Raw genomic sequence first — 23,249 nt, 5'->3', positions numbered from 1 at the left:
AAGAGGAACGGAGCCAGAACCGTTCCCTGTGGGGCCCCCGTACTGCAGACGACCCTGTCCGACACACAGCCCTGAGTCCTCACATACTGTGGTCGGTCGGTGAGGTAGTCCAAAATCCAGGTAGTGAGGTGATGGTCCACTCCAGAGTTCTCCAGCTTGTCCTTCAGAACCGAGGGAAGAATAGTGTTGAAGGCACTGGAGAAATCAAAGAACATGATTCTCACAGTGCTTCCAGCGGTCTCCAGGTGAGCGAGGGAACGATGTAGGAGGTGAATGACGGCATCATCCGCTCCAATGCCAGGCTGGTAGGCAAACTGAAGTGGGTCCAGTGATGAGCTTGTTAGGCGCCGAAGCTGAGCCAGGACCAACCGCTCCAGGGTCTTCATCAGGTGGGATTTTATTGTGCTAACTAATAAATAAATCATAAATCACGACACACTGCTCTCCACTACACAAGCTGCCTTTGTAAGCTAAGTATCGGTATTGATATTGGCAATACTGGCCCTGTATTTATTGGGTATCAGATCAATACCAAAATCTGCAGCATCGTAAGGCACTACACCACACCAAAGATCCATGTGGGTGTCTTTTGAAATATTCATATTGTAATGAGGCTGCAGATTAGGACAGGAAAAATGTTTTAATCTGAAGGCTGCTGCAGAGTAATGCACTCAATCAGAGATTTGTGTTAACCTCAGGAAACCTCAAAGACCAGAGAGCAGAAAATCCTAAGCGCTTAAAGTCAAAGGCTCAGAGCTATATGATTATAATTACTCTCAGTATTTCAAGTCAACCTGTCACATCCTTCGTTATCTGCCTTCATCTGTTGCCATCCTAACCCTTGTACGTCCTTTCTGGTCTTAATCACGCTTGTCTACACTTGCTAATGTTTTTAGAGAGGAAGAGGATATATTGTAATATTTTATTGGTTTCTGTTTCAGGAAATCAGCCTCATCGCATCATTCTCCCCGTTTTCTCTCCAATTCATTGAGCGCCCACTATATCTGTGATTAACCACCTTCCCTTCCTCAGTTGCCTTATTCTAACCTCCTCACAGCTTCATGAACGCTGCTTTTCCTTCCTGATCGTCTCATTCCACACAGCCTTTCAACTACATCATTATACTGTCCCTGCTCTGCGTGAGAGGAAAACCGAGGGAGCATTTAACCAATGACTGGTTGTAATTAGAGCCAGCGACCTGCTGAGTTGGTGTCCAACTCTGCCCTTGGCCAGCTCTGACCACTATGAGTTGCACTGCAAACAAACAGTGGGGAAAAACAGGTGCTAATGATATATAAGTACTGTGGATGAAGGTGATTGTTTAATGGTTTCTCATCATCGAACGTGGACATGCAGGGCTGATGCACAGTAACGTGTGCGGACGCTCAATGAAAGTTGCAGAGCCACAAGCGTGCATTAGCAAGCCTGACAGCGCTCATTTAAGTGCGTTGGTGATGAAAGGAGTACACAGCCTCGTCCCACTGAGCTTTGTGAAAACGTTGTGACAACGCAGAGTGATCCACTTAGGAGGTGCATAGTGTCCCTCGGGGTACAGCCTTCCCTGGTGGAGCTCTGCAAACTAAGCACTGCATTCATGTTCCCGCATTGCCCCAATGGCATACATGGAGGACGCCAGGCCACGCTGATGAATTGTTGTGGCTAGAAAGAGAGTTGGACGGTGGAAGCGTGTCTGATGTGAAACCTGCGTTGTCATCATGTAAGTCTGAATGCTAGTGCGCGTTTGATTAAATTTTGTCTCTGAGCCACGTGCAGTCCCCTTGAATGATCCTGAAAAGAACTTCAGTCATTTTATTTTCCTCTTTTAATTCTCTGTCACTTGTTTTATTTCAGTCTTCCTGTTGCTTTCTCTGTGTGCCTTTCGTATTTCTTTTCATTACCAGAGTCTTATTATTATTGCATAACCTTTATATTTGCATTTCTCAGATATATCCAGGTAAATGTTTGCTGTACTTGCACAAATGGGTTAACATTGAAAAACCACGATGTTAAAAGATGTAAATTGGTATAGCTTTGTTTTCCACTGGTAATAAACAAAATCTACTTGACAACCCCTCAAAACCTCACTGATTAGAAGTTTTTATTATCATGGAAATCAAATTTTAAAATGTCAATCTGAAGTCAATCTGCTGATTTCTCAGAAACTGCCCCTGGCCATGACATTAGTAAATCCCTGTAAAAGAGAAAGCTGTAGATTTTACAGTTTACTGTAACCAAACAAGATGTGCCATGATAAATAAAAAGCGCACTTTGTAGCAGCTTTTAGGAGCACTCTAAATTACAGTAAAGGTCTGGCAGCTGGATCTTACAGCATGACATGGTTGTTTTACATCGCAATCCCCTTTATTCTAAGGTTCCTACTGAGAGAAATAATACTACACTGTCTAGAGTTACTGCCCTCACCATTATTTCCATGAGCAGTATAATAATATAAATTTTGCTAAAGTACTGTAGATTTACTTATGTACCAACTCCATTTCCTTTGCTGAATATTCTCAATGAGCATGTCCTACTCCATGTACAATAAATGTAACTTATTTTCTGTCATTAGCTGTGCCATCTCGGCTTTTGGCATGGCTTCCTTACTCCTCGCACAGTACAGCTGACTGGTGCTTTGTTACTGCTGTATTCAACATTTTAATAACCTCTTAAGGGGATCAAGATGAAAGTTGGCCAGACTTGATTAATAGCTAAAGGGATTTTGGCCATGGTGGCCCAATGCTTGCTGAACTTTGAAGTTAGCTAAAACACTGTTCTTGATTACACAAATACTGGGAACCACATCACACACACCTACAATAATCATACACTGAATGCAAGTAAACAGTCACAACACTGCAAGCTTAAAGAACTTGAAACAGAAGCATTTACTTAGTTGCCCATCGTCCATACTGCAGCTTTGGGTTGCTATAATATTTTATGCATACTTACTAAATTGAGAGCTGAGAATCTATGTGAATTTGATCAAATGGGTTACAGTCAGGGGCAGCATGGGGGCACGGTGGTTAGCATTGTTGCCTCACAGGTCAATTTCACCATCAGGCCTGGGTCTTTCTGTGTGGAGTTTGCATGTTCTCCATGTGTTTGCGTGGGTTCTCTCCGGGTACTCGGCTTCCATGTCACAAAGACATGCAGTTAATGGGGATAGGTTAATTGGCAACTCTAAATTCCCCATAGGAAATGGCTGTCTGTTTGTTAGCCCTGCGACAGACTGGCGACCTGTCCAGGCTGAACCCTGCCTCTCGCCCTAAAACAGCTGGGATAAGTTCAAGCCCCCCTGTGACCCTGAAAAGGATAAGTGGAAGAGAATGGATGGATGGTCAGACCTGAGCAGAGTGAGACTTGGACCCCAGTCACACAGGCCTAAAGACCAGTCAGTGATGTGAGGGTCATGTTTTTTGACTTTTCCAGTGCTTTCAACACCATCAGGCCGACCCTCCTGGGTGATAAGTTAGCAGCGATGCAGGTGGATGCTTCTCTGGTGTCCTGGATTATTGATTACCTGACAGGAAGACCACAATATGTACGTCTCCCACAGTGTGTGTCTGACAAGGTGATCAGCAACACAGGGGCACCACAGGGGACTGTCCTCTCCCCCTTCCTCTTCACCCTCTACACCACAGACTTCAGCCACTGCACAGAGACCTGCCATCTTCAGAAGTTTTCTGATGACTCTGCGGTGGTTGGATGCATCAGCAGGGATGATGAGACAGAGTACCGGGCTGTGGTCGACTCCTTTGTCACGTGGTGTGAGCAGAATCATCTGCAGCTCAACGTGGCAAAGACCAAGGAACTGATCGTGGACTTCAGGAAGACCAGGAAACACTTGACCCCTGTTTCAATCCAGGGGGTCAGTGTTGACATTGTGGAGGACTATAAATACCTTGGAGTACACATTGACAATAAACTGGACTGGGCTAAAAACACCACAGCACTTTACAGGAAGGGCCAGAGTCGTCTCTATTTTTTGAGGCGACTGAGGTCCTTCAACATCTGCCAGAAAATGCTGAGGATTTTCTATGAGTCTGTGGTGGCCAGTGCGATCCTCTATGCTGTTGCATGCTGGGGGAGCAGGCTGAGGGTCGCAGATGCCAACAGACTTAATAAACTGATCCGTAAGGCCAGCAATGTTGTGGGGATGGAGCTGGACTCCCTCAAGGTGGTGTCGGAGAGGCGGATGCTGTCCAAGATAAAGACAATGTTGGATAACACCTCCCACCCACTCCATGACATGCTGGTCAGTCACAGGAGCTCGTTCAGTGAGAGACTGAGATTACCGAAAAGCACCACTGAACGACACAGGAAATCATTCCTGCCTGTGGCCATCTCCCTGTACAACGCATCCACTTAACACACTGTTTGCTGCTACAGCTACACATGTTTCTTTTCCAACTATTTATTTATAAGTGACTTATGTATGTATGTATGTATATATATGTATATATTGTACTATTCTTAGTTAGCGTATTGTCTGTCTTGTCTTAATGTTGGTTTAAATTGGAGCACTGTAACAAAAAATAATTTCCCCCAGGGATCAATAAAGTATTCTGATTCTGATTCTGATTCTGATTCTGATTGGAAGAAACCACTAGGTGACTGTGAAAAACATGCATTCCTCAACCAGTTGGCAAGTGGTTGCTAAAGGTCACTATCAGTTGCTAGGTGAAATCCGTTGCACTGAAGCCCTCCTGTGATTGATGTGGTGGCTAGCAGATTCCAGCATCTTCAGCTGTAGTTTGTATGGAAGACGCTGTTTTGTCTGCAGCTTTTACTTTGAAGGTAAACATTCTCGTTGTTTACACGTTGTCAAGGTCTGTTATTTCTCAGTGGTTAGTTAGAGAGTCTTTGCAGACAAATCTGCCTCTTTCATGCAAACAACAAGTGACTTTAGCCATCTGCTTGCAACCAAGAGGTTCTTGGAGCAGCATTTCTTTTGTAACTATTATCCAAAGACAGTCAGCAACCACACGCAAAGCAGTCTGGGAACAATTATTTTTCCCTAGTGACTGGAGGTTGACAGGGGATTGCTAATCGGTCTCTATGCCTGTGAGGCTTTAATTACAAAAGACAACAAAAAAATACCGTATTATACCATAAGAGTTTCACTATCTTCAGTGTGGCTATATTCCCACAATGATTCATTACTGTAAAAGAATCATTTTAAAACAATGTTTTGTGGTGACATTTTTTTCTCACCTACAGATAGAGACCAGCTAGTCTTCTCCTTGATCTCACTTGTGATTCATCTATTTAAGTCTATAAAAGTCTTTGTGTCTTCTTTCCAGAGGACAGGAGAATGAGATGTGTTCATCAAGGTTTCTGTGCGACACTTGTTGTGTGCCAGCGGTCACAGGGGGTGCAAGGGCACAGATGGCAGCACAGGTGTGGAGATGCCACCACATCAAGCACAGTCATCAGCCCCATCCTAAACACGCTCTGGTGTGCTTCCTTTTTCTAACACTCGCACACTATGACTTTCTGCATTGGCCTTTTTTTCCCCAACATCTGACAGGAAGCTTATCTGTCAGCAGCGCTGTCCTGTTAATAATTAAAACCAAAGTGGAGTCTGAGTGGCCATAGCTCCAACGCATTAAACATTGGTGCTGAGAGTAAATGCATCTTTTACTGTAACATGTACCAATCCTCTCTGTCCTGCTCTACTTTCACATCAGCACTCTGGATGACAGCTTTCTCAGAGCTGAGATTTTCTCGACTCTTCCTTTCCCAGCATATCACTTGTTTGTCATTTGAACTGGTAAGAATGGGGGAGTAAACAAAACGAGACTGAACCTGAATAATACTCTGAATAGGCATCAGATGAGAAAAGTTCAAATGGATGCTTAGAAAGTGACAGCTCTCCAGCTTGACATTTAAATATTTTGGATTCTTCTTGGAGCGCATATGTTGTTGTTTTTTTTGCTGGTTTCTTTTTTTTTTCCCCAAACAGTGAATGATGCTCCACATCTCTGTAAGCTGTATCTGCTTGAACAACAACTTTCCTCACTCTATGTATTTATTAGAGTAAATTTAGTCTGTTATTAATTACTTAAAATCTATTGAACATAATCTACACCAGGTGGTAGGAATTTCCAAAAGTTGTTCTCTTGGTACTTCCTGTAGAGGCCTCGTTAGTCTCATTTAACATATTTTTGACCGTGACCGAGGTAACAAGTCCTGTAAAGTATTGAGTGTGTACAGTAGCTGCATTTATAAGCCAGTGTACTGGATTAATTACCTAAAAAGAGTGCTCTTCATGCTGAATTCCTAAGAGAACTGGGTGATTTGGTTCATAATGAGGCTCACTCATTACAATGACAAGTCCTCACGGCTCATCAGCCTGACTTTGAGAAGGAAAACTCAAGTGCGTAGTCTGCAGTGTTAATATAAGCTTCTATCAACATCACAATAATAGTAAAGATCACTGACAAATACAGAGTCTTGGAAGTTTTACTTAGATCGATTTTAATTCACAATATATGTGTTTAAAACACATTTAAGACACAAAACGCTGTATAACTGTAGCAATAAAAGCTTTTACGCATGGCTTCAACACACTGTAAAATCCAAAGTTACCAAAATCTGGTGATAATAATGGTTTTGAATGCATGCAAGCAAACAGTAACCCAGTACCAAGTGAACTGAAATATGCATACCAGCTTCTTGAACGTGGAACCTAATGATGACTAAATGTCTCCTAACAGCATGGTAGAAATAACACGCTACAAACAAAATATTACCAGTTCATGAAAATATATTGGAAGGAAGAAGAAAAGGGGACAGTTTCATCACATACAAGTTCGAAGGCTGAAAGAGTAAAGGAGGGAAATTCACCCGATGGCCCAAGTGCATAAAACGGCCTGTTTGCAGAGACATGTTCTCAGTGTGAACGGAGACCTTTAAAAATGTCCATCCACCTTCATAAAAACTAGATTAAACACCTTGTTTTGTGGCTCTCGCAAAGTTAAAAAGATATTCTCATTTCTACTTTGTCAGTCAGCCTGACTCTCACCTCCTTTTTACCTCAGTCTTTCACCCTCATCTGTTTCTAATGCAGCTCCAATACATGTCTGCCTGTCACGCCTCTGGCCTCTAGAGATGTTTATCACTGTGCTCTATATGTGCACATAAGCTTTACATTTACAGTCTCACACAGCAGGTGCAATAGGAGTTATCATAGAGTTCCACTTGCTATACAGAAAGAGTTGTTGTATTTCTATCAACCAGACAGAAAAACAGATTCCTAATAAAGTGTTGCTGTTGCGGGGTAGTAGGAAGATCAGTAATATTACAAGTGAAAAGGTCCTGTCTAAAGATCTTGTTTGCAATAAAATACTGAATATATTTTGTCCTTATTTATGTTTCTAAAACATAAAATGTCCTACTTTCAAGACTTTTACTTTTCTAAAAAAAAAAAAAAAAACTCCTTAAGAGAGATTATTTGAGAAAATTGATTGGAACATTTACTCCCCACTTAACCCAATGCACATCATCCATATTCTTTGCCTTTCACTGACTTCCGGTGAAATTCAGAATTCATTTACAAATTTTATTAATAGCATATAAGTGAAAAAAGAATTACAATCACATTGATAAGTATTACGTTTATACATATTACATTTCCTCTTTTAAATTGTTGTATACATCTTGGGGGGCATGCTACAAACTGTAAGCACAACAATAACAAATGATGTTTAAAAGATAGTGGAGAGTATTTCCTATCGCATACAGCAGATTTAGAGCAGCATTATCTGTCGCCTGACTATAACAAGTTCATAGAGAGATTAAAACATGTACACAATAGAGTACCATTAAAAACTTGGAGCGAGTACTTTATGCTCTTATAACCCCTTTAAGATAATTTTATATACTTGGATCAGCCGTCTGCTGTCCTTTACAACACTCTCTCCATTTGTTTTTTTTCTCATGAAAACCAATCTGTGGGTGTTGTGTAGCTAAATATTTCTCTGTTTCCTCAGTCTAGACGCTAACTTCATCTGTCTGCTGATGGAAGCTGAAGGTGGGATACAATAGGTTTATCAAAGCTTTTCATAATCTAAACAGAGACGAGGTTGATGAGAGCTGATTGCAAAAAAATTGCAAAAAAAAAAAGAACAGAACTGAGGGAACTGCACGTCTTTAATTCACTGGGTATTCATTTAGTATAACAGCAACCAAAAATCGTCATATTCATACAAAAGCACCTGAGCATTATAGATGGATGGCAAGAATCACAAATTCCAAATTAATTTCACTTTGAAATGGCCACAAACTTTAGTGATATCCACAGCCCCTCTTTATTAGGCTAAGGGATTGTATCAGAAGTTGACGTTTCTGAGCTCTATCACATAAAATATATATATAAACTCAAGGTAATATATTGGTTTGATTGCTTGTGCTTATGATGGTCATGAATTCCCAGCATTAATGATTTTCTGCAGCATTGCTCTCTTGTGTTAGTTGCACCAACAGTGTTGCATTTTACTGTTAAGTTCTTTTCAACAACTGTTCGTAAGATAATGAAGTCAAATGATACGTGAGATGCTTCCTTTTGTGTCAGAACTCACAGAAAACCTGGATTAACAAAGTTCAACACAGGCAGGCTTTTTTTTGTCTAAATCCACAGTCAGCAATAACAGGTAACACAATAGTAGTTAGTCTTCTGCTTTATAGCTGAGTTTGTGCTTCAGGTTTTGTGCCCGCTCAAAAAAAGGCTGTTTCACATTTCACATGTCACATGTCACGTGATTCAGTATGATCCTTATGAATGTCACCTACTTCCATCGGAGACGTTATCAAATGCTGATGATAAATTGGCGATGAAAAATCTCTGAAGAACATGAAATCAACACAAGTCATTTAAAGATTAAATATTATTTATTAATATATTATGAACGTGAATGATTCTGGTCCATTGCGGTGAAGAGAGAGCTGAGAGTAAAAGCAAAGCTCTCAGTTTACCAGTCAGTCTGTCCCTACCCTCTGCACAGGGGCAGACACAAGAAATGCTGGAGAGATTTTATCTCTCGGCTGGCCTGAGAATGCCTTGGTGTTCCCTGGACAGGAGGTGTCTGCGGACAAAAATGGATGGATGGATTTTATTTTCCAAAAACAATAATATGTAATTATATACTTAAACAGTTATAACCTGTCACTGTATCCCAAGTCAACATACTCATAGTCAGTCTGAAAACGTATTGTTATTTTTCATCAAAATGTACGACTTTAAACAAATATTTACTGTATCATGATTGTTATAATACACATCTACAGTGTTACATGTCTCTAAATGTGTCTATTATTAACAAAATAGCACAATCATTGGTTTTAAATTAAAAGGTTTTCAGTCAGTTGTTGACCATTACATCCTTAAGTTGACCTTGAGGACCTTGGTGGAGCTAAGCCACAATTTAATTTATTGTTAACATGGCCCCACTCTCCCTACAAAGTTTTATCAGAATTTGATCACAACTTTTAAGCTGTTGTGTTTCCAGACAAAAATTATGACATCCACACATGCAACCACTGCCAAAAACATAACGTCATTGGCAGAGACAATTCAAGAACCAGTGAAAACGTGATGCTTCCAGCCAATTTTAAAATGAAACGTTAAAGATAACCTGCTCCTGATCAGGTTACTTGCTCAGCACAAGTAACCATGGTGATTTAGCCAGGTAAAATGAAACAATTACATTGCACAGAAAACTCTGACTTTAATATCAAGCTAGCTCGCTAACCCAGTTATCTCACTTTGTAGGCCATCCCTCTGTTACCTCTAACTGGGGCTTCCGATTTTATGAAGTAATCTAACGCAAAGAATGCCTCGCTCTGTTCAACTTGTTTTTCAGTACACTCCTCTGAACTATCTAAACACATAGGGGTGATCCGTGATTCAGCACAGGTGGAAACAATCAAACAAAGGTGAAACGGCCAAAGGGGGCCAAAAAGTCGCAAACGAGGGAAAGCAGACAGTAAAAGAAACAAGCTTCAAAGTAAAAACAGAATTAACCAAATAACAAATAACTACACAAGGATGCCAGGACTAACACTAAACATGTGAGGTGGGAGGGATGAGGAACACAAAGAAGAAAAACCAAAAAAATTTGAAGAGAACATGAGAAATGCAGCACAAAAACACAAAACCATGGTATAGTAAAGGAATAGTTTACTAAATAAAGTAAAATGAGATGTTCAAATTCAAGATAAAACTTAGCATGCAGATGCTTATAGCAGTAAACCACTATTATGACTAACAACACCTCCAGCAGGTCTGTTCCATTACCTGTTTTGTTTCCCCTTGTTTTTTTTCCTCTCTGTTTTCCTTCTGCTTAACCTCTGTCCTCCTCCCTCCCACCGACTCCCACCTCCCCCTCACTCCCTCCCACCTCCCTCCCCTTTTTCTATCTCGCCTCCAACCCCTATCGATTTCTTCGATTTTGGCAGGTGATTGTGGGAGAGCGTTATTTGCAATGAGATAATTGTCCCATCATTGGCACTGTGATGAGTGCTCCACTCCCTCCCTCTGCTTATTTATTTATTAATGCGGTGTGTCACCTGATCCACACTCAAGCGGGGGAGCTGTGCTAGGTTAAACAAGTGCAGAGCCATCCCTTATTGATTAACAGGGGAGAGACAGTGCTGTGGGAGGAAGGAGAGCTACGTGAGGCAAAATTCGGAATACATATGTGCGATCAGTGAAAAGGAGGAGCAATTTGGAGGGGAATGGGAACATGATCAACCCCCACACACCATGCTCAGTAGGTTATTCCAGCTATAAACGCATGGAATGACTTTATTAAAGTATTGATTTGGAGGACTGTGCTTTGTTGACTGACTCACGAGTAAGACACAGAACATCACATGTGTCTTCTGTTATTTGTAGTTAAGAGACTAGTTAGAATTTCATTGGTTCATTGGTGAACATAACAAATTTCTCATGCTCTTTTTGGCGTTAATCACAATTTTTGCACAGCCGCCGATTTCCCTTTCATGCAACACCCACTAAAGCCATACTGGTGTGGTGGCCATTGCAACAAGTCAGAAAACACAAGCTTTTATGGGTGATTTTTGCTCAATAATTGCCATGAGTGTTGATTAGATACTGTTAAGTTATAGTTTGGTGGTTGCCAGTGAGACTGAGAAGTTTCTTGTCCAGACACAAATAGCGATAATCAGCCTCCATACATGAGTATAATTAAGACTTGGAAAACTTTGTTAAGCTTTGTTGCACTAATTTATTAAATTGTGCTCATACAGTCTATACAAGAAGCAGGTGCTAATTTACTTCTAATGCAATATAGAGTTCTTCTTAAGAGCTGTGAACTGCACGTGAGCAGTATATGGACGCCACCCTCTCATGGTCAGGTGTGACTAAAATTCCACCTTGGTGACAGCCAAAATGCTAATATGGAGATTTCAAAACAGGGATTCACAAGCCTTCACATTATACAGTTAATGTTTAGATTTTTAGTAACTTCACAAAAAAGCCAAACTGGAGTTGACAGAGTGAGATGGAGGCGGAACATCCACTGTGGTGCCTCCTAAAGGGTTCAGCTGAAAAAGAAGAAGAAGAAGAAGAAGATAAGGCAGGTGTCTGATCAGTTTCAAATTTATTCTCCATCATAACAGTGAATCCAAACATATGGCCGATGTTACAAAGAACTATCTTCTGCAATATGGAGTTCTTCAACAGATGGTATGGCCCCCACAGAGCCCTGATCTTAATATCATTGAGTTCACTTGGAATCACATTCAGAGACAAAATCCGTAGAGACAGCCTGAATTGTGCCAGATTTCCCAAGATACATAGAACAAGCAATCTGCCAAGCATCTTAAAAAAAACAAACTGTGCTCAAGTGTCTCAAGGAGAATCAGTTGTTGGAACAAACTTTACTATACATTATATATATATAATACTTTTGAAAGCATCCTAATTGAATGCCATTAGTGCCACATCTTAAATCTGATCACCATCCATCATGGGTTTTCAATGCTGCATGCCAATCTGTACTGAAACTTCAGAAATTGTATGTGTAACATACTATGTGCCTAACTGAAGATGCCAAAACAGCACTCTGTATGTCATTGGAGCCATGTTTGAATTGGTACTTCTCTGTAATGTGATGTGACATTAAGACCTACAGCTAATTTTAATGTATGTTTAGCTGCCATAATCTCAGTGGACATAATCTGGGAGACATACTCCGCAGACTGTTACTGCCATGGATACATTTGGGAGGATGTGAGATTTCATTTGCATCTTGATACAAAGATGTGTTTGCACCATTATAGCTGAACTGGCTGCAATGTGTCTCAAACCACTGACACTGGGTCATTTAAATCCTCCTTTAACATTAGTTAAGTAAACCTTAGCCAAGCTTAAGGAGGATTTAAAAGGCCACATTTTTTTTTTTTTTTTTTCAAAAATATTTAGTGGAAACTTGATATCAGTCAATTTGTTCACAACACATGTGTCTCTGTCTTTGATATTTCAAGTTGAGTGTACATCTACTATTCCAGCAATCCTACCGTGTGACAAGAGATGACTTCAGAGGCTTTCTGCCTTCATTATAGTGAATGTTATATAGTGTAACCTCAGGTACTACACAGTAGTATTGGATTAGATTCTGGCTCAATTGAATTTATTGAACAGATTTTTCTAAGATAAATGCTAAACTGTAAGCGATTTGCTTTTTTTTTCACCCCTCTAAACACACATGGAAAAGGAGTTTGCAGCAAGTTAGAAACTGTTTTTTATCTGTCTGTATTTTGAGAAACATGGCCATGAAGTGCCAAAATTATCTAAATGAAGCAACAAATTCCATCAACAGTCTGTGAAACTGTTGACATAGCAGTTCCTGCCATCAACTTTTAGTGATTAAAGCATTAAAAATCCAGATACAAGAAAAGTCTTTGACTGTCCTTAGGCCAAATGCTCCACCTGACAGCTGCAAAGTAGTGATGACAGTTTCAGTTGACACTGATTAGCGGCCTGTTTTGTTTTGTATTTCATTTTTCTCCTCTGTATGTATCTGCTTTCTTGCTATTTCAAAGGACTTGTAACAATATCAACTTTTGAAGATATATTTTATGAGTAAATTTGCCTAAAGGAAACCTTAGAGGAGGATTGTAACTCAAAGGTTATTAACTCAGTTATGTCTGGTGAAAGAAAACTAACAGAGATGGCTTGAGGTCTCTAGGTGTCCTAGATGCTCTACAGACATACCCTCTTCAGATGAAGTGCCTTTTCGTGAAAGCTGGAATGGCTCTGAGAGCAACTGATATGTAGAATCTATTCCAGATCATTCACTCCGAACGAGGGAGTAATGTATTTCAAGACGAGTGCCGGACCCTGGCTTTCTGGCAAGACTATCTTCAGGAGGCAGAATGTCAGTTTACTATTTGGCACATTGTTTGACCATAAATCGAAATTCTCACTTTTGTGCAGCAGCATCATGAAATTACAGACATAGACGCCATAACAAAAAAGGTAGATAGATAGTACTGATGCAAGTGCTGGATTTACAAAGAACATTTTATCCAAATGTGATTTCAGTTTGACTTCAGTGTATTAACAGGATAAATAAATAACAGGATAAATAGGAGGATAACTACCAATCCTGTATACTGAGTACAAATAATAGGCTATTTCTGTATCCACGTACGTTTAATATGTTGTGGTCTCCACTAACTTATTTTTTTGACATTGTGGTTTCACTGTATAGCCTAATTAAGCTTCATGGGTGTCTTTCAAATTACAGCTTAATTTTAAAAAATATACATGTTTCACTTTTGATTTGATCTTTTGGTAATTTAATGTATCTGTACATCAGTAGTCTTAGTCAGAATCTCATTATCATTTTGTAGTTTTTCTATCTTATAGTTGAAAATGATGTCTCTTTGGAAGATATTCTTGTTTTCTGCACTGGATGTGACAGCATACCAGCCCTGGGTTTTTCTCCAAAGCCAAGCCTTGAGTTCGTCACTAACTGCAGATTTCCAGTGCCCAATACTTGTGAAAATATCCTTCGTATACCAGTTCATGCAGTGTACACTACTTTCAAATCAGACATGGATTTTGCAATATGGAATTCATCAGGATTTGGAAGATCATGATGTGTTTTCTTAAAGATTGTTGACATGATGAGGATTTGGGGTTTTTTCTATTTTGCATATGCATTTTTTATTTTCTTGTTTTTTGTTAATGTTGTTAACCCCGCATCAGAGTACACCCTGGACAGCAGTAGGACTGTATAGCCTAAATAAGCTTCATGTGTGTCTTTCAAATTACAGCTTAAATACCAGTTCATGCAGTGTACACTACTTTCAAATCAGACATGGATTTGATAAGCCGAAGAGAATGGATGGAATAATTTTGTTTCAGTTTATACATGTGAGGCATTTTTTGTTTTTTGATTGTAGTTAATTTGTTTTCCTGCTTATATGGCATGTTTTGACTCTGAAATGACCCATAGTAACATTAGATTATTTAGCACCCCTGCAGTGAGCAATATAATATGCCACAATCTCATTGTTATATAGAATAGAATAGAATAGAATAGAATAGAATATAGAAGTTTTCTCAAATGCTTCCTGTGTTCAACTATTCCACAATGCGAATTTTCAAATGAGATGAGTTAAGCTTTATTTCAGTGTCCCATATGAACATTTATGCTTTACACAGAACTTTGTATTAATATCATTTAACTTTTAGCTTAACTCACAGGTTTAAAAAAATGTTTTTGTTAGGTTTTGGTAAAGTTTTGAAAAGTATTACTGTAACCCTATATACTAAAAGGTGGAAAGAGTATCTCCAACACTGGCAGCAAAGTTGTCTATAAATGTGACAGACATTGGTTTGGTCAAACCTGGTTATGTTACAGTTGGAATATGAACATTATATCACACTATATGATAATACAATATTATCAAATTATTAAATGTTATCAAAGTATTATAAACAATAATAATAATAATAATAATAATAATAATAATAATAATAATAATAATAATAAACATAACCTGGTTTGCAGGGAGTGTTTTAAGGATTTTGTTTGCATATTTTACTATACTACTTGATAACACAGGCTCATTGTAGATTGTTTGGGGGGTTTTTTTTTCCTCGTTCATTTGTTTTTTTTTTAAGACCAGCCCTATTACTGCAGAATATTATTTCCTTCCTCTGGGTACTGGAAATACACAAATAAAGTGTTCTGTGTTCCTACTTTTTATGTAATTTGTGTCTTTTAAAAAAGAGTTTAAAGAGTTTAAAATGTATAACATATTTTATTTAATGAATGAATCATAATTCATGTTTATTAACAGTTAAATTAGTACATCATACAATCATATGTAACATATACTGTAACATTTTGTACTGTGACAAGTATGGTTTGTCATGAAAGAAAAGTGTAGTCTAAACACTTTATTTGTCTACTTTTATGATTTAAATGGCACAAGTGAATATGAAGATAAAACCAGTCTTTTTACCTTACCTTACTTTTACCTAAATAATAGTCTTGGACCTTTTTCAATATCATGATATTTCACAATTTTTAGTGTCTGGCACTCAAATACATTTTTTTAATTAACACAAACAAATTTACTAATAACTTACCTGAAGCATGCTGTATAAAAAAACGTCTATCCCATGATTTCCATCGTCACTCAAGAGGTCGATCTGCCTCAAGTCAGCCATCAACTGCTGGTGATGGTAAGAACGATGTCTGAAGTGCACTTGACTGAGACTCTGTGATGCTGAGGAAGTTACAACATTCCAGCAGTCCACAGCTGCAGCGGGGAGTTATTTTCCATTGTCCTTAAGCTGCGATGGTTCCACTGATTTACAAATTCATCCACAGATCTGTTAATTCTTGGAAGATATACATGGTGAATAGCCCTAATATGAAATGGGTCAGTGCTATCTAAAATCCCAACATTTTCCATAAAGAGGAAAGGGTCTTTAAAGTATGCTGACACAACTCTGTTTAGTTCACCCTACAATCTTTCAATTCTTTGATTATGCACACTTCGTCCAACCATAAAGCGTCCTCTGTTTGGCCCTCTATGTTCAATCATAAACCGTGCAATATCAATATTCTCACTGCCAGCATCACCCCTGACACGTTGTGGGAGGCCAAAGAGATCAACGGCACTCTGGAAAAGTTGCATAGCAGTTGATGCTCTGTTATCTGTGCAGCATCTCATCTAGTGTATGAGTATATATAATATATAATATATTATTACAATGTTGTATAATGTCTGGGTTTAAAATATTGTTTATCTCCAGAAATAGGTTACATGACAGAAGTACAATGTCAAAGTCATAGACCTTTATTTTAATGTACATAATATATTTCTTCTTATTCCAGGCATATTGACACAAACCATAAGTTAAACCCTTGCCGGTTTGTTGTTTGTGTTATACATGCAGCGACTATAGCCGTCAACTCCTCCATGAAACACAAACCCCCAAGGATTTAACTTATGGTTTGTGTCAATATGCCTGGAATAAGAAGAAATATATTATTATTATGACACTAGATGTACATTAAAATAAAGGTCTATGACTTTGACATTGTACTTTTGTCATGTAACCTATTTCTGGAGATAAACAATATTTTAAACCCAGACATTATACAACATTGTTTATTAAAACAATATATTATATTACTACAATGCAGGAAGTAATAATTAACATTAATCAAATTTAAAAAGTGAAAAAAGGCATACCACACTTGATTTGGGACAGTGACATTGTAGACCCTCCCCTGAATTGCTCTCCGTCCTCTCAAAGCTCTTCCCACTGGATCAACTATTCTTAAACGTTCTCGCACTCACCACCGCTGAACTCTGATTCCTCTTCCTCTCAAACTACCACTAAAGTAGGATTCTTCTGAGCCAGGGATATGTGTAAGAATCTCAGTAATGCGATGATAAAGGTCCACATTTGAAGTATTATTAAAAGTTCCATAGTCCCCTAAACCTAGTTGTATCCTGTGGTTGTAAAGTGTTCAAACATTTACTGACAACATTTGAGATATGGCCATCCAACTAAACCCCAAGTCTCGCATGTCAGTCAGCTGAGTAGCTGGTATGTTGGACCTAAAAGAGTAACAAATATGTTAACTTCTTTCTTATTTCTTGGATTCATTATCTTGTTTGCCATCTCTTGACTCTCTCAAGTTCCATACACATTATGAATAAATTTGTTTCCATTTTTATCACTTACCTTGGCCTTCCTCTTTGAGACGTAGAATGGTATAATGAGCCCATAACGGGCTTCAGCTTCTGCTCGAAGTGTTAGCTCAGTTGACATCTCCATCAGTGATTGATAAATTCCCTCAAGAAGTGTGCATGATCTTCTCCCAGAAACATTTTGTTGAACATTATTCATGAGCACTAGAAATGTTGCAATAATGAAAACGTGTTCTTCAAGGTGACGTAGTATAAATTCCAAATTATTTCTACCATTTGCAGTTTGAACAGCTGTGGCAAAACAGTTGTCAAGCTCTAAAAAGTACTGAAATAGTTCAGCTGATGCCATTTTGTAAAGGCAGAGAATTCAGAAACACCTCATCTCTAAAAATGAGGTTCATACATTCTATATATTCAAGCTTCATTCTATATATTCAGACGATCATTCCATGTATTCAAGTTTCATTCTATATATTCAGGCTTCATTCTATATATTCAAGTTTCATTCTATATATTCAAGCTTCATTCTATATATTCAGACGATCATTCCATATATTCAAGTTTCATTCTATATATTCAAGCTTCATTCTATATATCGTTAGCTTCATAGCATAATTGCCTAAGTCATTGACTTAGTCAAATGACTTAGGCAATTATGCTATGAAGCTAACGATATTCAAGTTTACACACACACACACACATATATATATATATATATATATATATATATATATATATATATATATATATATATATATATATATATATATAGGGACCTATGGATTCTTCGATACCCAACATCCACAATGACGGCGAAACAACTAGTAGCTGAGTGTTCCAACATTCGAAAGAAGGGACTGCTCTCACAGCTAGAGATTGACGAGGTACAACACAAATGCTACGGCAAGGAGGAGTCAGGACGCCAGGTCAGGGGGGAGATATCATCACCCCCACCCGAGATTGAGTACATAGCCCCAAGTGCAATAGGAGAAGGATCGTTGAGTGCGAGAGGAACTGACCTGAAAAATAGGATCATGGCCAAGCTTGAAACCTGGATCCCCCGTAGCCGGTTACCAAGATTACGTGAAGTACCCTCAGAAGGTCTGCTAGATGATGTTAATGCAGCACTACGGGCATGAACAAGATCCGGGCCATCAACACGTACGCCCTGCCCGTGATCAGGTACCCTGCTGGGGTAATAGGCTGGCCAAAGGAGGAGATAGAAGCCACTGACATAAAGACAAGAAAGCTCCTTACCATGCATGGAGGGTTTCACCCCAAATCCAGCACCCTGAGGCTGTACGCTAAGCGGAAGGAAGGGGGCCGGGGACTGGTGAGTGTCAGCACCACAGTCCAGGATGAGACAACGAACAGCTGGGTGTTTATATATATAAACACCCAGCACGCCCCTGTGGGCGGTTTATCCTTCAAGCTCGGGTCCTCTACCAGAGGCCTGGGAGCTTGAGGGTCCTGCGCAGTATCTTAGCTGTTCCCAGGACTGCGCTCTTCTGGACAGAGATCTCCGATGTTGTTCCCGGGATCTGCTGGAGCCACTCGCCTAGCTTGGGAGTCACCGCACCTAGTGCTCCGATTACCACGGGGACCACCGTTACCTTCACCCTCCACATCCTCTCGAGCTCTTCTCTGAGCCCTTGGTATTTCTCCAGCTTCTCGTGTTCCTTCTTCCTGATGTTGCTGTCATTTGGAACCGCTACATCGATCACTACGGCCGTCTTCTTCTGTTTGTCTACCACCACTATGTCCGGTTGGTTAGCCACCACCATTTTGTCCGTCTGTATCTGGAAGTCCCACAGGATCTTAGCTCGGTCATTCTCCACCACCCTTGGGGGCATCTCCCATTTTGACCTCAGTACTTCCAGGTTATACTCGGCACAGATGTTCCTGTACACTATGCCGGCCACTTGGTTATGGCGTTCCATGTATGCCTTGCCTGCTAACATCTTGCACCCTGCTGTTATGTGCTGGATTGTCTCTGGGGCATCTTTACACAGCCTGCACCTGGGGTCTTGCCTGGTGTGATAGACCCCAGCCTCTATGGATCTTGTGCTCAGAGCTTGTTCTTGTGCTGCCATGATTAGTGCCTCTGTGCTGTCTTTCAGTCCAGCTTTGTCCAGCCACTGGTAGGATTTCTGGATATCAGCCACCTCCTCTATCTGCCGGTGGTACATACCGTGCAGGGGCCTGTCCTTCCATGATGGTTCCTCGTCTCCCTCCTCTTTCTTGGGTTTCTGCTGCCTGAGGTATTCACTGAGCACTTGGTCAGTTGGGGCCATCTTCCCAATGTATTCTTGGATGTTCGTTGTCTCATCCTGGACTGTGGTGCTGACACTCACCAGTCCCCGGCCCCCTTCCTTCCGCTTAGCGTACAGCCTCAGGGTGCTGGACTTGGGGTGAAACCCTCCATGCATGGTAAGGAGCTTTCTTGTCTTTATGTCAGTGGCTTCTATCTCCTCCTTTGGCCAGCCTATTACCCCAGCAGGGTACCTGATCACGGGCAGGGCGTACGTGTTGATGGCCCGGATCTTGTTCTTACCATTCAGCTGACTCCTCAGGACTTGCCTGACCCTCTGCAGGTACTTGGTGGTTGCAGCTTTTCTAGTGGCCTCTTCATGGTTCCCATTCGCCTGCGGGATCCCCAGGTACTTGTAACTGTCCTCTGTGTCTGCAATGTTGCCTTCTGGTAGTTCAATCCCCTCAGTTCTGACTACCTTCCCTCTCTTTGTTACCATCCGACTACACTTCTCCAGTCCGAACGACATTCCAATGTCATTGCTGTATAGCCTGGTAGTGTGGATCAGTGAATCGATGTCTCATTCACTCTTGGCATACAGCTTGATGTCATCCATGTACAGGAGGTGGCTATATATATATATATATATATATATATATATCATATCATATCATACATGGTCTTTTGTCTCAACTTTGTTGCTTATATTTAGGGAATTTATCCATACTGAGGCAATGTTTTATTTTTTTCACTTTAGTTCAGGAGCAGGGCAGTCTTGTATTGTTGTAAGGAAGGAGAAAGTGCTTACATGTGCTTGTTTTATTTATAATGTAGATGAGTTTGTTTCCAGAGCTCTTCCTGCATTTAAATAATTTCAATGTGTTGTTAACGTGAAATCTTTCCTCTCTTGTTACAGTACAGAGGAACGTGTTGAATAAATGAATTTTAAACTGGGTGGGTCTATATTGCCTTTGCCCCACTGGCAACAATTGTTGCCAAAGTTTATCACTGTCATTTTCGACTCACAATAAAAAATCTCAAAGGTACTAATGCAACTTTTTCCACTTATATGCTAGTAGACAACTTAGACAAAGGTTTTGATTTTTAAAAAATCGTTTCCAAGTGCTTCCTATCGCATGACATCATCTGCTTCCCGCTCTTTCTGGCTGAAGACATGGCGGATGCAAATCATCCTGGAAAGAGGTAATTTTCATAAATTTCTTATGACTTTCCCCCCAAACATATTTATAATTATTTAATCATTCAAGTCTCTAGAGTAACCCTCCCCAAAAAAATTGTACCTAGGATAAATATTTTTTTGTTCATGGGCTTATTTCTGTGAGTGGCAACAAAAGTTGCCAGTGGGCACATAGCATGTCGCTAACTAAAGGAAAACACTGTCTGCAGGATTGCTCCTAATTTACTTATTTAAAATTGTAGAATGATGTACAATGGCTCATTTTAGTCCTTTTAGAATAATTCCTAGCTAAATAAATTCACAGGTATTCAAGGCCTCTGTGTATAGGATTTTTATACATTACCATACATCATTTTCTTGCTAGCTAAAATTCGCTTGCTAGCTAACATGTATGTTGTCCTTTCCTTAGGTACACCGTAGCAGAGATCCTGGCCATGCTGCAGGACTCTGAAACTGTGGCGGACATCACAGTTGTGCCTGAGTCAGAAATGCACGCACATGACACAGACTGTGACAGTGACCAATCTGATGATGAGGCCACTGGTGACCATAACCGCCTCCCATCAAGAATACTCAAAGGTGAAGGCTTTCTACCTAATTCGGACATGCAGCTGCCAAATCCCCCCGATGATGATCCTGGGTGCTCATCCTCAGTGAGTCAGACAGAGACTAGAAAGGTCAGTGGCACAAATGAAAATGTGACCAGTCAGATTGTTGGGCCCATGCTCCACAAAACTAAGAACCAAGACAGGAAATTCAAAAAAATCAAAATTGCGGCCAAAGCACCAGCACAAGCCAACAAAAAATATCAGATCCCTCGCTATGTCCCCAAAGAACATGATCCTGGCTTCACATCAGATGATCCAGTGGATATCTTCCTCACATTTTATCCCAAGTCCCTCAGAGATGTCACACTGGAAATGTCCAATTTCTACGCTGAACAAAAAGGGAAAACGCTCAACCTGACTGAGGATGAACTTCTTACATTCTACGGTATTCTGTTGATCAGTGGATACAACACAGTCCCAAGGCGGCGTCTTCTCTGGTCAGACGATTGTGATGTCAGCAACAATGCTGTAAAAGATGCCATGCGGAGGAACAGGTTTGATGAAATTATGTCTTCTGTTCATTTAGTAGACAACATGAAGATCACAGCTGACCCGTTCTTCAAGGTGCGTCCCCTTTTTAAGCATCTAAATGACATCAACAACGCAATCCCGATAGCAGAACATGTGGCAGTAGATGAGATGATGATTGAGTATTTTGGAAGGCATGGGTGCAAACAGTTTATTAGAGGGAAGCCTATTCGTTTTGGGTATAAAATATGGAGCTTAGCATCCTCCTCCGGGTTTGTCCATCAGATGGAGCCATATGTAGGAAGCCACACACATCTGGTGGAAACTGGACTTGGTCAGGGTCCAAGTGTGGTTCTTGGCCTGGCAGAGAAAGCTGAAGTGCCACCTGGAGTCAAGTTTTACCACGACAACCTCTTCACAACCCTGTCCCTGGTGGATGAGATGACCCTGAGAGGCTATGGCAGCTGTGGCACGATGCGACAAACTCAGCTCCATAACGTTCCCTTCACAGCACCCCAGACCTTCAAGAAGACACCCAGAGGAGATGCTGAGTATCTGGTTGAGGCAGAGAAGCTGATTGTAAGGTGGAATGACAACAGCGTGGTCACCGTGGTGTCGAACATGGAGAGGGAGTTCACCGAAACTGAGGCGAAGAGATGGAATAAACAGAAGCGGACTATGGACAAGGTCAGACAGCCCAAGTGTATCCAGGACTACAACACACACATGGGAGGAGTGGACCTGCATGACCAGTTTGTCAGCCGCTACAGAGTCAACATCCGGTCCAAGAAGTGGTGGTGGCCATGCTTCAGCTGGGCCCTGAACAGTGCCATGGTGAACAGCTGGTGCTATTACAGGTACACAAGGCTGTATGTTATTTAGTGATATCACAATCGAGTTGGTGATGTTTGACTCGAGGTCATCGCTAGTGCTCTTCGGTCGACAAGAGCAACAGTGATGATATCCAGACCAACATCACAAACTCAAGTGTGATATTGCTTTTACAGAACATTCTACATATGGGGCATGACGTTGTAGAAAGGATGAAACGATGCACATTCATGCATCTATCATGCTTGTTTTGTCATTCATTTAGGTCCTGGAAAAGCGGGGAGAAGGATCTCCTCTCCTTCCAGAGGCTGGTAGCCCAGACCCTCCTCCTGCGCCATGGAACAAAGCCAAGTAGGCAGGGCAGAAGATCTTCAATGGCGGTGGCGATAACTGATGCCACCAGGTTTGATAATTTGAACCACTGGCCCTGCAACACTGGTAGCAGGTACAAGCGATGCAAGAACTGCGGCGGACGCACATCATTTGCGTGTGGAAAGTGTGATGTGCCACTACATGTGCTTCAAGAAGTACCACACTGAGTAGAACATGCATGAAAGATGATGGAATGTATGGGAAGAAATATGTTATATATGTATATATGTTTTTAGAGGTTCTAAGAAAAAAATGTTTGTTGAGTTTTTGAGTATAAAAAAATTGAGAATAAAGAAATCAGTTCAAATTG

At 40.4% G+C, this 23,249-nt stretch overlaps 1 protein-coding gene across 1 annotated transcript; it reads left to right on the top strand.

The window, feature by feature from the left end:
- Nucleotides 1-20,445: 20,445 nt before the first annotated feature.
- On the top strand, nucleotides 20,446-23,047 carry LOC146609973 (uncharacterized). Its single transcript, XM_085346416.1, has 4 exons — nucleotides 20,446-20,665; nucleotides 21,070-21,736; nucleotides 22,248-22,593; nucleotides 22,833-23,047. The coding sequence occupies exons 1-3, from the start codon at nucleotides 20,637-20,639 to the stop codon at nucleotides 22,311-22,313; spliced, it is 762 nt and encodes a 253-aa protein (XP_085202542.1). The 5' UTR covers nucleotides 20,446-20,636; the 3' UTR covers nucleotides 22,314-22,593; nucleotides 22,833-23,047.
- The last annotated feature ends 202 nt before the right edge of the window (nucleotides 23,048-23,249 follow it).

This window comes from Diplotaxodon limnothrissa, linkage group LG22 (assembly GCF_057381915.1).
Source record: "Diplotaxodon limnothrissa isolate DT_005_m linkage group LG22, D_limnothrissa_male_GT1.1, whole genome shotgun sequence".
Taxonomy (NCBI): domain Eukaryota; kingdom Metazoa; phylum Chordata; class Actinopteri; order Cichliformes; family Cichlidae; genus Diplotaxodon; species Diplotaxodon limnothrissa.
Note: the sequence above shows the minus strand (reverse complement) of the source record. Positions and strands in the feature narration are given on the sequence as shown.